Source organism: Pholcus phalangioides, unplaced genomic scaffold (assembly GCF_987345545.1).
Source record: "Pholcus phalangioides strain wild (caught in Gottingen) unplaced genomic scaffold, Ppha-v1.0 ptg000010l_1, whole genome shotgun sequence".
In the NCBI taxonomy this organism is placed as follows: domain Eukaryota; kingdom Metazoa; phylum Arthropoda; class Arachnida; order Araneae; family Pholcidae; genus Pholcus; species Pholcus phalangioides.
The window spans coordinates 25535579-25548333 of record NW_028301603.1 but is presented as its reverse complement, the minus strand read 5'-3'; the positions used below and the strand labels follow the sequence as shown (position 1 = coordinate 25548333).

Sequence of the window (12755 nt, the reverse complement as noted above, 5' to 3'; positions counted from 1 at the left end):
TGCATTGTTAAAAATCAAAACCGGCATCGATGCCCGTGGGCACCACTGGGAATTGCAAACGGGTATAGCTTCTTTTTCTCCTCGGAACCAAATATCTCTATAGGGAGAGGAAAAAATCGTTTTGCAGACCCATTCAACACATGCGTTCAATTAACAATATTTTCGCTGTCTGTCTTTTTTACTACTCAGAGGAAAGAGAGCCGCTGATAGCATACAATTGGTGTGCAGCCTGGCTGTTCCTTGAATAGATAGGCAGTATACCTACCATATGAAAGGGAAAAAAATCGTTTCTGTTGTACTGCTGGACTTCCTATGGTGTGTAAGTTTTTTTCCGTTCATCTCTGTCGGATGACCAGCTGCATGTACAGAATTGAACCATTCCTTGCCGCTCGTGTAAGATTGAACTATTTGTCAGATAGTAATAATCACAAATTTGCTCTACTATTTTGGAATCATGTCCCCCACAAGGGGTGGGCAGGCAAGGCTCCAGCCCTGGGGCCCGGGACGATTTTCATTATCTTTTGTTTTTTCACGATATAAATCCATCATAAAAGGCCCATGAAAAGTCTGGTCGGGGGGCCCCCGCAAAAGATTCCATCCTAGGGGCCCTACTCCAGGATGTGGGGGCCATGTGTGGAATAATGAAACGCTCCTATGTGAGCAAAAAAATGCATAAGATTTTTTTTTTCAAAGGATTTCATAGTGACATATTGATGAACTAGATTCTACCCCACGTAAGTTTGCTTTTATTTAAATTACATTTTTTTTTTTGCTTTCTTTTGTGTAATTAACGATAGAAAAACCATCCGCTGTCGTTTAAACTGGGAATGTTGCCAATAATTTTCAAGTTCAACTATTAAATTCGGTAAAATTGTTGTGCAGATGTCGACTCCCAATTTCCAAGTTCGGCATTTGACCCCACAAGGGAAGGGCTGACATGGGAACGGGCCTGGAACAATTAATATAATTTTTTGGGGTTTTTAAAGCTGTAAATTAAATACAGAAGAGCCCGTGAAAAGTTTTGCTTGGGGGGGGGGCAGATGAGGCAAAAGTAAATACTGGACCCCTTAAATTAGAAAAAAGTGTAATGTTTGGGTTTAACGCGGCCCAGGTTGTGCGCCGGTCCTTAAATCCACCTCCTACTTGGGCCCGCCAAAAAAGCCAGCCTACGGGATGTGAGCCCAGCCAACAAAATATTAAACAACAGGATATTCACTGACTAGCCAAGCACCTCTTCACCTTTGTCTCACCCCCCTCCCCCCTGTTCCCCAATTCTTGCTTTGCCCTCAGTGGAGAAAACGGTTGAGGCTGTCAAAGAGAAATGAGAAAAAGTGATTTCCGCTGTGAAAGTGGGAGCCGCTGTTAGGAGTGTGCGACAGGAGCGGTTGCACTGTGCTTTGTGGACCCCTGCCCTCACGGTAAACTATTGGAGACTTTCATGAATTCTGAAATTACTTCTTGCATTAATTCTGAAGTTTCAACAATTCTGAAATCCCATCTGGGGGCCCATCAAAGATCCTAGTGCAGGCAGCGTTGGAGGATGTGCGGGGCATTTTTTACACTTATATATATGTCAGGAGTTCTCTCAAACTTTTCCCACCCGCCGCACCTCTTTCTCTAATCAACGCTTATCCGCGGCTCCCCACAGAGCAGTTTAACAGACTCTCTTCGAAAAACCTTTGCAGGGTGCCGCGGCACAAAGTTCGAGAACCTCTGCGTTATGTATTTGTATCACTTTCTGTTTTCAATGTAAGCTTCCCCAATATTCTAAAACACTATACTCAAATGTTCTGCGACTTTACTCTGTGGTGATGGTTGTCAATTTAAATTATTGGAGAACTTGAAACACGAATCCAACTAAATTATCAACAATCCAATCCAAAAATCTGTAAAATACATACAGTAGAATTATTCGATTTCAGAAAAAGGAGCTGGCAAATAGCATGGTTTTAAAGAACTGATGATCAAAACAATCATTGATTGATGATTAAACACATTTTCCACCACTTTATCGGTTTATAATAGAATTTCACAGTTTTATGTGAATATTATGAGGGGAGCACAGGCAGTGGCGTCTTAAGACATGGGCCTACTCGGGTGCGGCCTGGGAGCCTCAGGAGAAAGAGCCTCACAAAAATGAGAGATGGTTAAAATTTTCAAAAATTTGTTTGGTAGGGCCTCAGAAAAGTTACTTGGTCCGGATGCCCACGATGCTCTTAAGAAGGCTCTGCGTACAAGGCATCTGTCCCAGAGACATTTTAAATTAACAGAAATTGAAAAATATAGCGCACACAAAAGTATTTTTTCTTTCAATATTTTAATTTATTGAAATTTTTTTTTTTAATTTTTGGTTGTCTTGGGCAGGGCCGTCCAGTCTTTAGAGCATCATGGGCCCCCGGGCCAAGTAATTTTTCTGAGATTCCACCTGGTAAATTCTCGAAAATTTTAACTGTGTCTCATTTTTGTGAGGCCAGCATTCTTTTGAGGTGCCCGGGTGGGCCCATGCGTTAGGGCGGCACTGGTCTTGGGGCAGACATGGTACCGCTATATCCCCCTTCTGGATAGGTTTGTTACACTTTACTGTGGTAAAAATCTTACCCCTACTGCAAAAGTAGGTTGAAGAACGGGTCATCGTTGAAATCAAATGGATTCGAAACAAAAAAAACAGGACACTCTACTTCAAAAAAAGGATGTATGGTCAGCCGAAAATATATGTAAATATCGTGGCCTGTACAAAGAAGTAACTGACATACTTTGAGCAACACCAATCATTTTTGACTTCCGGCGTCCCTGCGCTCAAGTGATTTGGAAATGTGCTTGGGGTCACTTAGGTGATCCGGATATATACTGTTGGCAGCGTAAATGATGTGGAAATGCGCCACTGAGGTAATCTAGAAATGAGTCCTCCTTAAATGATTTGATGATTGTTCGTGATCCACTTGTGTGGTTTTGTTATTCATCCTGGGCCCAGGGCCGTCTTAAGAGTATCATGGGCCCCCGGGCCAAATGATTTTTCTGAGGCCCTACGAGGCAAATTCTCGAAAATCTCAACCAGATCTCATTTTTGAGAGGCCCCTTTTCTCTTGATGTGCCCGGGTGGACTCATGCCTTAAGACGGCACTGCCTGGGCCACATAAGATAACTCCAAGGACCATTAGTTAGCATGTGCGTTTTAAGACATAACTAGGTTCGTGTGTGTATCAAGGATGTTCAACATTCAGTAGAATGTGGGTCGATACACTTAATGGACAGGTCGAATCTGCTCTGCCTTTCTCAGTTTCCGGGCACTTTTTAAGAGAATTAAATAAACATGTATGTATGTATGGTTTTAAAGCGTTGTAGTTTTATTAAATTAACACCATTTCTTATAATATTTTACAAAGTTATTTATTAACATGACTAATATTTTTTATGAGTGTGATATTTTGTGAAAAAATGGGCATTTCTTCCAAAGGATCATTTGGCCAGTAATCTTTCAAGGTCTTTTTCACTGTATGGCCCATCAAAAGTATAATTCCCATAAATTTTTTCATTTCATCACTTGTAATAACAGTCATTTTTCTAGATTTAAACAAACATTGGTATTTGTGTTTTATTCATAATACAAATTGCTTTGCTCTGCCATGATTGCAAACAAATCATCTTGTATAAATAATCCAACACACTGAAAAATAGACTTTGGATTACTGGGTATTTTTTGTACAGCAGAAGAACCAAGAAAGGGTTCTACAGACATTAATTTGTCTCTAGGTTCCCACTCACCTGTATTGAAGGCACTACTTTCAAATTCACTTTCTGAATACTCTGAAGACAGTAATCTCCACACTATGTTTTTGCTGGGAGCAACAATTTCACTCTCATCACTAGAAATATCACTTTCTCCATCACAGTTCTCTAATTCGTTATCACTTCCTATATCGGATAAGTTATCCGCATAAATTTCCTTATCTTCTACAGAAAAACTCTTTTGTGCTTGCCATTTTTACCATTACGAAATTATCTAAAAATACTACCTAAAAAGCAAAACTGTGCAGTAGGATCAACAAACAGATAGTACTATAACTAATTGTACCAAGAAAAAATAACACAATGTGCATAAAATGAAAAACTAACGCAGCGTACTAAAAATTCAAGCAAAAACATAAATTTATGTGGCCCGTCCGTTAAGTCTTAAAAGCCTCTCATTTGTTGATACTGTGGAGAATGTAAAAATATAAATATCAAGAACTCTCTCCAAATTTTTTTTAAAATTAAAAAATAAATAATTTCTTCTAGAGAGGAGATCTCTATGTATTTTTTACCTTGGGGGCACCCCTTTCTTCTGAGCTGAGATAGCACTGTTTCTCAAAGTAAAAAGTAATCCTGTGTACGCTACTGCATATACCTATATAAAAACTGTATTTTATTTACTGCCAAAATATAAAGGGCTACAAAAGTGATAAATACTGCCACAAAAATAATTTTCCCTGCTACAAAAACCCAATTTTTGTTTTTACCCCTGACTTATGCTTTTGCAGAGGGGGACTATGTCACTACGTGGCTTGAGCCCTTAGGTTTCAGTTCGTATGAGGTGTTGCATTTATTTAAAGCAACTTTAAAAGTTTTTAAAAATGAGAAAAAAATTCGTTTTTTTAATGTGGTTAGATGGGTTGTTCCTCCCCTTCCCCATTGTGGTGAAACTCAACATTCAGCACTACTGAGAGGCTTCATGCCAGGCTTGATAAACCAAGTGGTTTTTTTTACAAAAAACAATCTAGTTTTTTTTCAAAAAATCTCATAAAAGTGGCCTGAATATATCTTAGTTGCTAAAAGCTATATATACTGTACCAAAATTTCTTATTCTTACTGTATTTTCTAATTTTGCACTACATTCTGATACTCTATCTTAGGCAAATTCACGAATGAGGATTGCATCATACATATGTGTTGATGGTGTATTATCTCACAGGCATGCTAAGGGCAGGTGGTCTTATAATCCAAAAGGAGACTAGCTGCTCCTAAAATACAAAGACCAGTGTACTAGTAGTTACATTACCTATACAAGGATGACGTCACTCTCTACCACCATGCGAAGGTTTTTTAACAACTGGCTGTTGCGAAGATGCAATTTCGGAAAGAGAAAATTCAACTGCTTCTGCTGGGAATCGAACTCACTTCCTTTCACTTTCTGGGTGAACGTCCTGGACCACTAGACTACAAAGGCAACGAATCTCTTAATCTTTCCTTGGTGCTCGTGTGCACTGAATGGGGTCGTACATGGACAGCAAGACTTAACTCAGGCCAAGCTCATAACTGCTGATGCTGCCACCAGATGGCGACTTATACAATGATGACGTCACTCTCCTCTACCATACGAAAGGTTTTTTAACAACTGGCTGTTGTGAAGATGACATTTGCAAAGAAAAAATTCATCTGCTTTTGCAGGCAGGCTAATTTTTCTCTTTCCAAAATTTCATATTCGCAACAGCCAGTTGTTAAAAAAACCACCTTCATATGGTGGAGAGTGACGTCACCCTTGTATAAGTCGCCATCTGGTGGCAGTGTCAGCAGTTGTGAGCTTGGCCTGAGTCAGGTCCGGCCCCTTCCAGGGCACACGAGCTACAAGGAAAGATTGAGAGATTCATTGCCTTTGTAGTCTAGTGGTCTAGGCTGTTCACCCGAAAAGTGAAAGGACATGGGTTTGATTCCCCGCAAAGGCAGGTGAATTTTCTCTTTCCAAAATTTCATCTTCGCAACAGCCAGTTGTTAAAAAATATCTTTGTTACATTACCTCATTGACATTTTCATTTTTTTTTCATAGGAAGCAGCACATCTCATACTGTATATCGCTACAAGGCTTAATATTGAATTATTATTTTTACATATATTCATTATTACCCCCAGTTAATCAATGTTCTACTGTACAGTAGCAGAAGTCCGAAATTGGCCAGTTCGTGCAGTGGTCAGTGATCCCTGTCCAAAAAAATTTTCAGTTATAAATACCTTGGAATATACACTGGGTCACCATTTGGTTAGCATGTACAGTAAGTGATTTATAAAAATAATCAGTCGTATACAGAGTGATTAAAATTACAAAGTTCTGATTCCAAAACACAAATAAGAACTGCTGGTCAGAATGGTTTGAAAATTTGCATGGATCCATTGCATGAAACAATGGAATTTTCTTTGGCGATAGAAAAAAACCCTTTATAAAATGTACAAGTAGATGATGCTGTACTTGGCCAGCAGTATAATCTATTTTATGCAACCACATCATTCCAGCACTTCAACAGCATCAGTGTGTGAGTAGCAAAACTGGACAAATCCCAGATGCCAGGGTGACTAGAAAATCAGTTTTGGCACCTAAAATTTTATATGTATCATTGCTAAAATAAAGTGTAAGTACGAGACAATTTTTTGATTTTGTAATATGTAATAATGTGTCTTCCACCTTGAGAAGGGGTCAAAGTCTCGCAAAAGTAAAAAAAAGAAAAAATTATCCAGGACTGTTTTTAGGAGAAAAACATGTTTCACTCTTAATGAATTTGGATGTCACCTAAATTCTTTTTTAATTTGTTCAGCCCTGGGGGATAGCACAACTTTTATCAAGATGCACATTGCAACACCAGCAAAGCAGCTGCTGAAGAACCATTTTGACAATAAAAATATATGACACCTGGCCGGCATGTTCACCTGACAGGTGTACAGTAATATAACCCTCACAACTATTGGCTTTGGGGATACTCCAAAATGTTATGTGTCGTGGTCGGATTGCAAACTTTGGTGAATTGAAAGCACATCTACATCATTACTATGGAATAAGCCTACTCTGATCTATTGTTGAACAAGCACTTTTGTTCTTTCACCACACAGTCAAAACACAGTGGACAACCTATTCAACATTTCTTGTGCAAGCTGTACTTTGTTCAAATGACTTCATTTTTGTGATGTTTCCATGAATCACGAAATTGTACCATGCTAATTGCATTATCATTTTGTTTTGACTGGCTGTGATATCCATTCAGCGAGCAAATTTCCCGTGTGCTGGATGAATACAGTGTCATCTATCTTACATTTTTAAGTATTTTTTACCTCTTCGCCGTACAAAATTCCATTGCCTAAGGAACATTCATGAATGATAATACAAATCTTCAAGTCATTCTGATCAGTGGTATTATTTTGCAGTGTTTTGAAATAAGAACTTTAGTTATAATCACCCTGTATATTGTAAATCATTGCTAATTAAATTGCATTATTTATGCTTCATTGAACACACTGTATTGCTTAGATTTTATCATAGTTTTTGCAAAACAGAGGCCTAATTAAGCATATTGAAAAAGTGACCATCTTTATCACATGGTTAATAATAACATTAAAAGAAAGAATTCTCTCACACAAAATATTTCCTTAAGCTGTAAAATAACTAAATTGCAAAAGCTGGTTTTTATTAAAATATAAGAAATATTTATATATTAATTAATATGGGAATTGTGTTAATTTCATTAATAAACATTTTATTTTAATTAATTATTAGAAGTTTTAATGATTTTTCAAAATTTTACTTTTAATGTAAATGTTATTAAAACCAAAAAAAAAAATCTGGTTTTTGATTTTTCAAAACCCTGCTTTATGCCAATGTTAGCATGTCTGTGTAGACTCAGAGCTCATCACATTGAAGCAATGTTTGTAAATTGAAGAAAATATTCATTACATGTTTGAGGCTCTGACTTGTGTCTATGTATCTATAAATATGACTCGTATACAAGGCATTGCCATATTTAAATTAAAAAAAAATTCTCAAGTGAAAAATTCATTAGATCCGAAACTGCTTATTGAAAATTAGATTGCAAGTTATTATAACTATAAATGCAAAAACATAGAAATGAAAAATGTTAATGAGTGGTCAAGGAGTAAAGATACCCATACTGCCACCAAAATAAAATTCGATACATTTGATGTCTTAAAATACAATGATTTCTTAAAGTGATGTATGCATCGAAATTCAGTGGCTAATATAGGTCACTTGGATATTGAAGTAAAAATTTACATCACTTAAACATAAGTTGTATCAACATATGTGGATAAAAAACTAAATAAATGAATAAATATATGAAATGTAAAACAGTATTTTTAAGTCTGAAAAAAATTTGTTTAAAAAAAATCAGAATGGAAATACAATCAGATAGCAACCGAAGTGGCTAGTGTGAACAATTGTTACATAAAATAGGAAAATGATGCATATAAAAACATGATTGCCAGACACATCAAGAAAGCCATATTTGAGTTGTAAATCTGCATAGAAGTGATACGAAATGATTGCATGGAAATCAGTGGAGGGAGATAGTGGGGCTAGCGAGTGTGGGCATTGTTTTATTGCTTTTTGTTGTTTTTTCCTTCTTAAACTTTAGTGAATTATTGATCGATTAAATTGTTACTTGGTTAAATCAGTGTTCTCTCATGTATAAGATTTATAATACATTAAAACTATTCTATGTGTAAGACAGAAATTTCATACTAACTTGTTTTATTGAACTTTTCAGGAATATGATGATAACTATGAAAAGAATGAATACACCAGTGTATGTAGTTGGCAGCATCAGAAACGCATAAAGATATTTGATGGCGGATTCAAATCAAATGAAGATTATACATACATCAGAGGTAGAGGCAGGGGTAAATATGTATGTGAGGAATGTGGTATCCGTTGTAAGAAGCCAAGTGTTCTTTTGAAGCACTTGCGATCACATACAGATTTAAGGCCATATAAATGCCCTCTGTGCTTATTTGCATTCAAGACAAAGGGGAATTTGACAAAACATCAAAAAAGTAAAAGCCATCACAAAAAGTGCACAGAACTTGTTATATCTACTTGTCCTTTGAGTTATAGCTCTGCAGCAAATAGAGATAACTTCACAAAACAAGTATGTTCAAATTTTTTCAGATCATAAGTTTTTGAGATGTTTTTCTAAAACACATTTAATTGAGATTCTTCCAAAATTTATAAACCAATCCAACAGGATTGGGTTTTGGATGTGACAGGTGTAAAAAACTGATTTAAACCATCAAAAACGTCAATGCTTTTAGATGATGTTTTGAAAAAAATAGGTCTATAACATATAATGATGAGAAACTTACTTTTTACATTATACAATGCTTTATTTTGAAACACTAATTTAATGCAATAATTAGAATAAATATTCATTATAATTTGCAATTTTTTAAAGGGAAAGACCAATTGTGCATCTAACTTATAGTGAATCTTCACCAAAACCTTGTCTTCAGCTTTCATGCTGTGCTCTATTCAAATTGTATATTTTACACATATAGGGGAAGGTCAATTAGTATTGGACACCTAAGCTTCTCTTATATTATAAAATATTTTTACAGCTAAATTGGGGCACAAATTACATTCTATGCATAACTTCATTGTTCTATAAAAACACCTTTTGAAGCACATTTTTCTAAGATAAAAATATAGTTTTTTTACCCCCTTATGTTTTTATGAATTTTATTTGTGGAGGGTTGTATCGGACATGAAAAAATGTGCAAAAAGACAATTACTTTTAGTTTCACAAACAACTTTTTATTATTAGGCAGAGTTACTTTTAAGAAATTTATAAAAGTACAAATTACAGATCTCAAAACTAAAGAAGAAATAAGAAAGTGGTACATATATGAGAAAAATAGCCCAAAATAGCCCACATGAGAAGGTAAGCCCAACCTTCACAATTCCTCCACTGAATCCAGTCGTCTTCAAAGCTTTCACTACAGATGATTCAGTGAGTCTCTTAGCCTCTTCTCTCTTTTCTTCAGATTTTAGTTCACATTTTTGCTTGCATTTGCAACAAGTTTTCTGATTTATTTACTATTTTTCCTCCTTTTTCTCTCTTTGTTTAAACAATTTTCCCCCAGCAATTTTGTCGTACCTGAATAGATTCTTCCTTTTTCTTCTTCCTCTCATTTCTTTTGTTCAAGTTCGGTTTTGTATTTTATTTCAGTCAAGATTAAAATTTAACTTGTTTTGCACACTGCTTTGTCTTGATATGAATTTTGTATTTGAACTGCTAGGAACAAATGATATTTTCTCTAAAATATTTTGAGATGCAGTTGCTTTGGGAGAATCCTCAATAATAGAGGAAGTTATACTACTTCACCAAAAACAAACTCTGGCCATATCGCAATATTGCAATTTACTGCCATTAATGAGATGGGTTGGAAATGAAAATGCTGTCTACCGGTGGTCGCCTCGAATTCATTAGGGAAAATATCTTACCTATATCCTCCCTCGGGTTCGAGACCATGACAGCAACTTTTACGGTGGCAGAGGAGCATCTTACCACCAAGCCACTCGGGCTGGAGGACGTTATACTATCATTTTCCAAGACTGCTCGAACTTCCTCCATTTGCTTGTCTGCTACTGGTTTTGAAGGACCAGGCAAGCTCAAAATCATGGTAGATGTGGCAGCACCATTGTATAACACCATCTCCTGCTCATCATTGAACATTTATCACCAATGTTCTTGGTAAAAAATCATAACCTTTCCCAGACATGGTTTTATTTTTACCTCTTTAACTTTTGCAAAACCTTTTATTTTATTTCCTAGTGTGATTTTAGGAACAATATCTTTTGCTCGCTTCCCTAATTGTCTCATTTCCTTTGCTGTAACTTTTTCTACAGCTTCTTTCATATTCTTTTCCTCCCACCTCTGACATATAGTTTACCCATATTGTCCTGCAAAACAAAAAATTCAGTGAGAATATAATTCTTATCAACCTTAAACTCTGTATGATATTGATTTTCCTCACCCAAGTTAGAAATAACCCCTAGAAATAACCCCTGTATTTTCCTCATCCACGTTCGGGGGACGTTTCTTGTCTCCAATTCATCGCCATTTTCAGGTGATTGGCTAACTCGGTGCATATTCGCACTTGATTTTGTTGCCCTTGGTTTTTTCTTGGTGAAATTTTGCAAATGCATTTTATGTTTGCCCTTTACCCTGGAGAGCACCCCCTGCTGATCCTTCAGGAAAGTTTTCTTCACAAAATGAACACAGGGATTTTGGTCTACTTCCGAAAAGAAGGTCATGGTGGCCTCAATAAGGGAGGGCATAAATTCCTCCTGAGTCTCTTCCGGTCTATTAACATAGTCTGAATAAACACTTAATAAATCATCAAATTTAAAAGCAATTGGACATTCCGGCTCATCATATTTTCCGAAATAAGCCTGCTTATCATAGTAACCTCTCAACCAAACATTCAGGTCTCCATGAAATTCAGTAAGATCTCCTGTCAATAAATTTGCAACTGTACTTTTAAGTTTATGAAATAAATCCCCAGCAAGGGAGTCATTTATCGGGCAAAACCTCACCATGCTGTACAATAAAATAAAAATATGTGGACAAGAAAAACGCACTTACCTTGCTTGAATCTTGTCTAGGCAGGGGGAAATATGGCATTCAGAGGCCAGAATCAGCAGCAAAAATTAAGCCTTAAAATAAAGGCCAGGTCCAGGTCAGGCCAGCAAAACGCCACCACAACACGTCGTTCATCTCCCAGAAATTCCTCAGCAGGATGTCAGCAGACACTACGAAGTCCAGAACACCGGGAATCTGAAATAAAACAATGCGATATTGCGATAGTGGCAGGCTATCAACCTCTGTCAAAAAGGATTAAGTCCCCAATTTCAGGCAGGTGGCCATCAGTCTCTCCCCACTCACCGTCATATTCGCCCGCTCCGCCGGAGAAACTCACCACTTTCCGTTCAGCCAAATAAAATGCTCTGTATAGAGGAGCTAAAACCTTTGCGACTCCACTCTATGGAGACCACGTTGCGAATGAATGATCACTTCCAAAGATGGAGAACTCTTAGCACACCAGCAGTGCTCACGCGCTAACAAATCACAAGTAAGAAGAAACTACGCCTTCTTATACGAGTTAAAGTGCTCCAAGCATCATCTAGGCTTATTTGCATACTAGGAAGAAATTCTCTCCACGCTAGTGCAGTGACGTAGCCAAAAAATGTACGTCTATGTGAGGAAGATGATGTCACTCCTTGGGAGATGTACAAACTAAGATTGTTGTGCGCTCTCGGATCAGAGATTGTCACAATGGAAAAATTCTTCAGAGCGTGACAGCACTTCATAGGTCAGTTGTAGATGATGTCGGACTGCATCCGTGCAAACGAAAATATGTGTACAGGTTGTCAGGGCTTGTGGAATGTAGACATTACATGTGATGCCATGCCTTGAACTCAAGATCGCATGAGTGTGTCCATGGTGCATTTCAATTTGTTGAGATGGGTGATTACTGGCTCTGGGACATGTTGTTTGACGAAAATCTCTTCAGGCAATCTCAACGTTTGACAGAAGACCATTTCAGCAGTGGTGGTATTGAGGTCTGTTTGAAAACATGTTCAGAGGCCGAAGAGAGCAGAAGGAAGGTCATCGACCCAATTACATGTCAAGTTAGCCTTCAGTGCTTGTTTGAGCAGATGATGTTGGCATTTGATGAGCCAGTTTGCTTTTGGGTTGTAAGCAGTTGTATGAATATAGTTTATTCTGAACAAACTGTTCAATTTATGCAATAGATGTAATTCGAATCGCAAACCCTGGTCCGTAGTGATGGTTCTGGGTATCCCATATCATGAAAACCAGTATATAATGCTCGGGAACAAGTCTCTGTGGACATGTCTTGGATTGGGATGGCTTTGATCCATCGTGGGAATTGGCAGATAATGGTTGAAAGATATTCGTAACCTTGGGAATTTGGGAGTCTGC

General features: G+C 37.2%; 1 protein-coding gene across 2 annotated transcripts in view; it reads left to right on the top strand.

Moving 5' to 3' along the window:
* The window catches only part of shn (zinc finger protein schnurri), a 289957-nt gene that overhangs the window by 134235 nt on the left and 142967 nt on the right, over window positions 1–12755 (top strand). For both annotated transcript variants that reach the window (XM_089237935.1, XM_089237936.1), the window contains exon 3: window positions 8520–8900. In XM_089237935.1, coding sequence (XP_089094061.1) covers window positions 8520–8900 — 381 coding nt within the window. The remainder of the gene's footprint in view (window positions 1–8519; window positions 8901–12755) is intronic.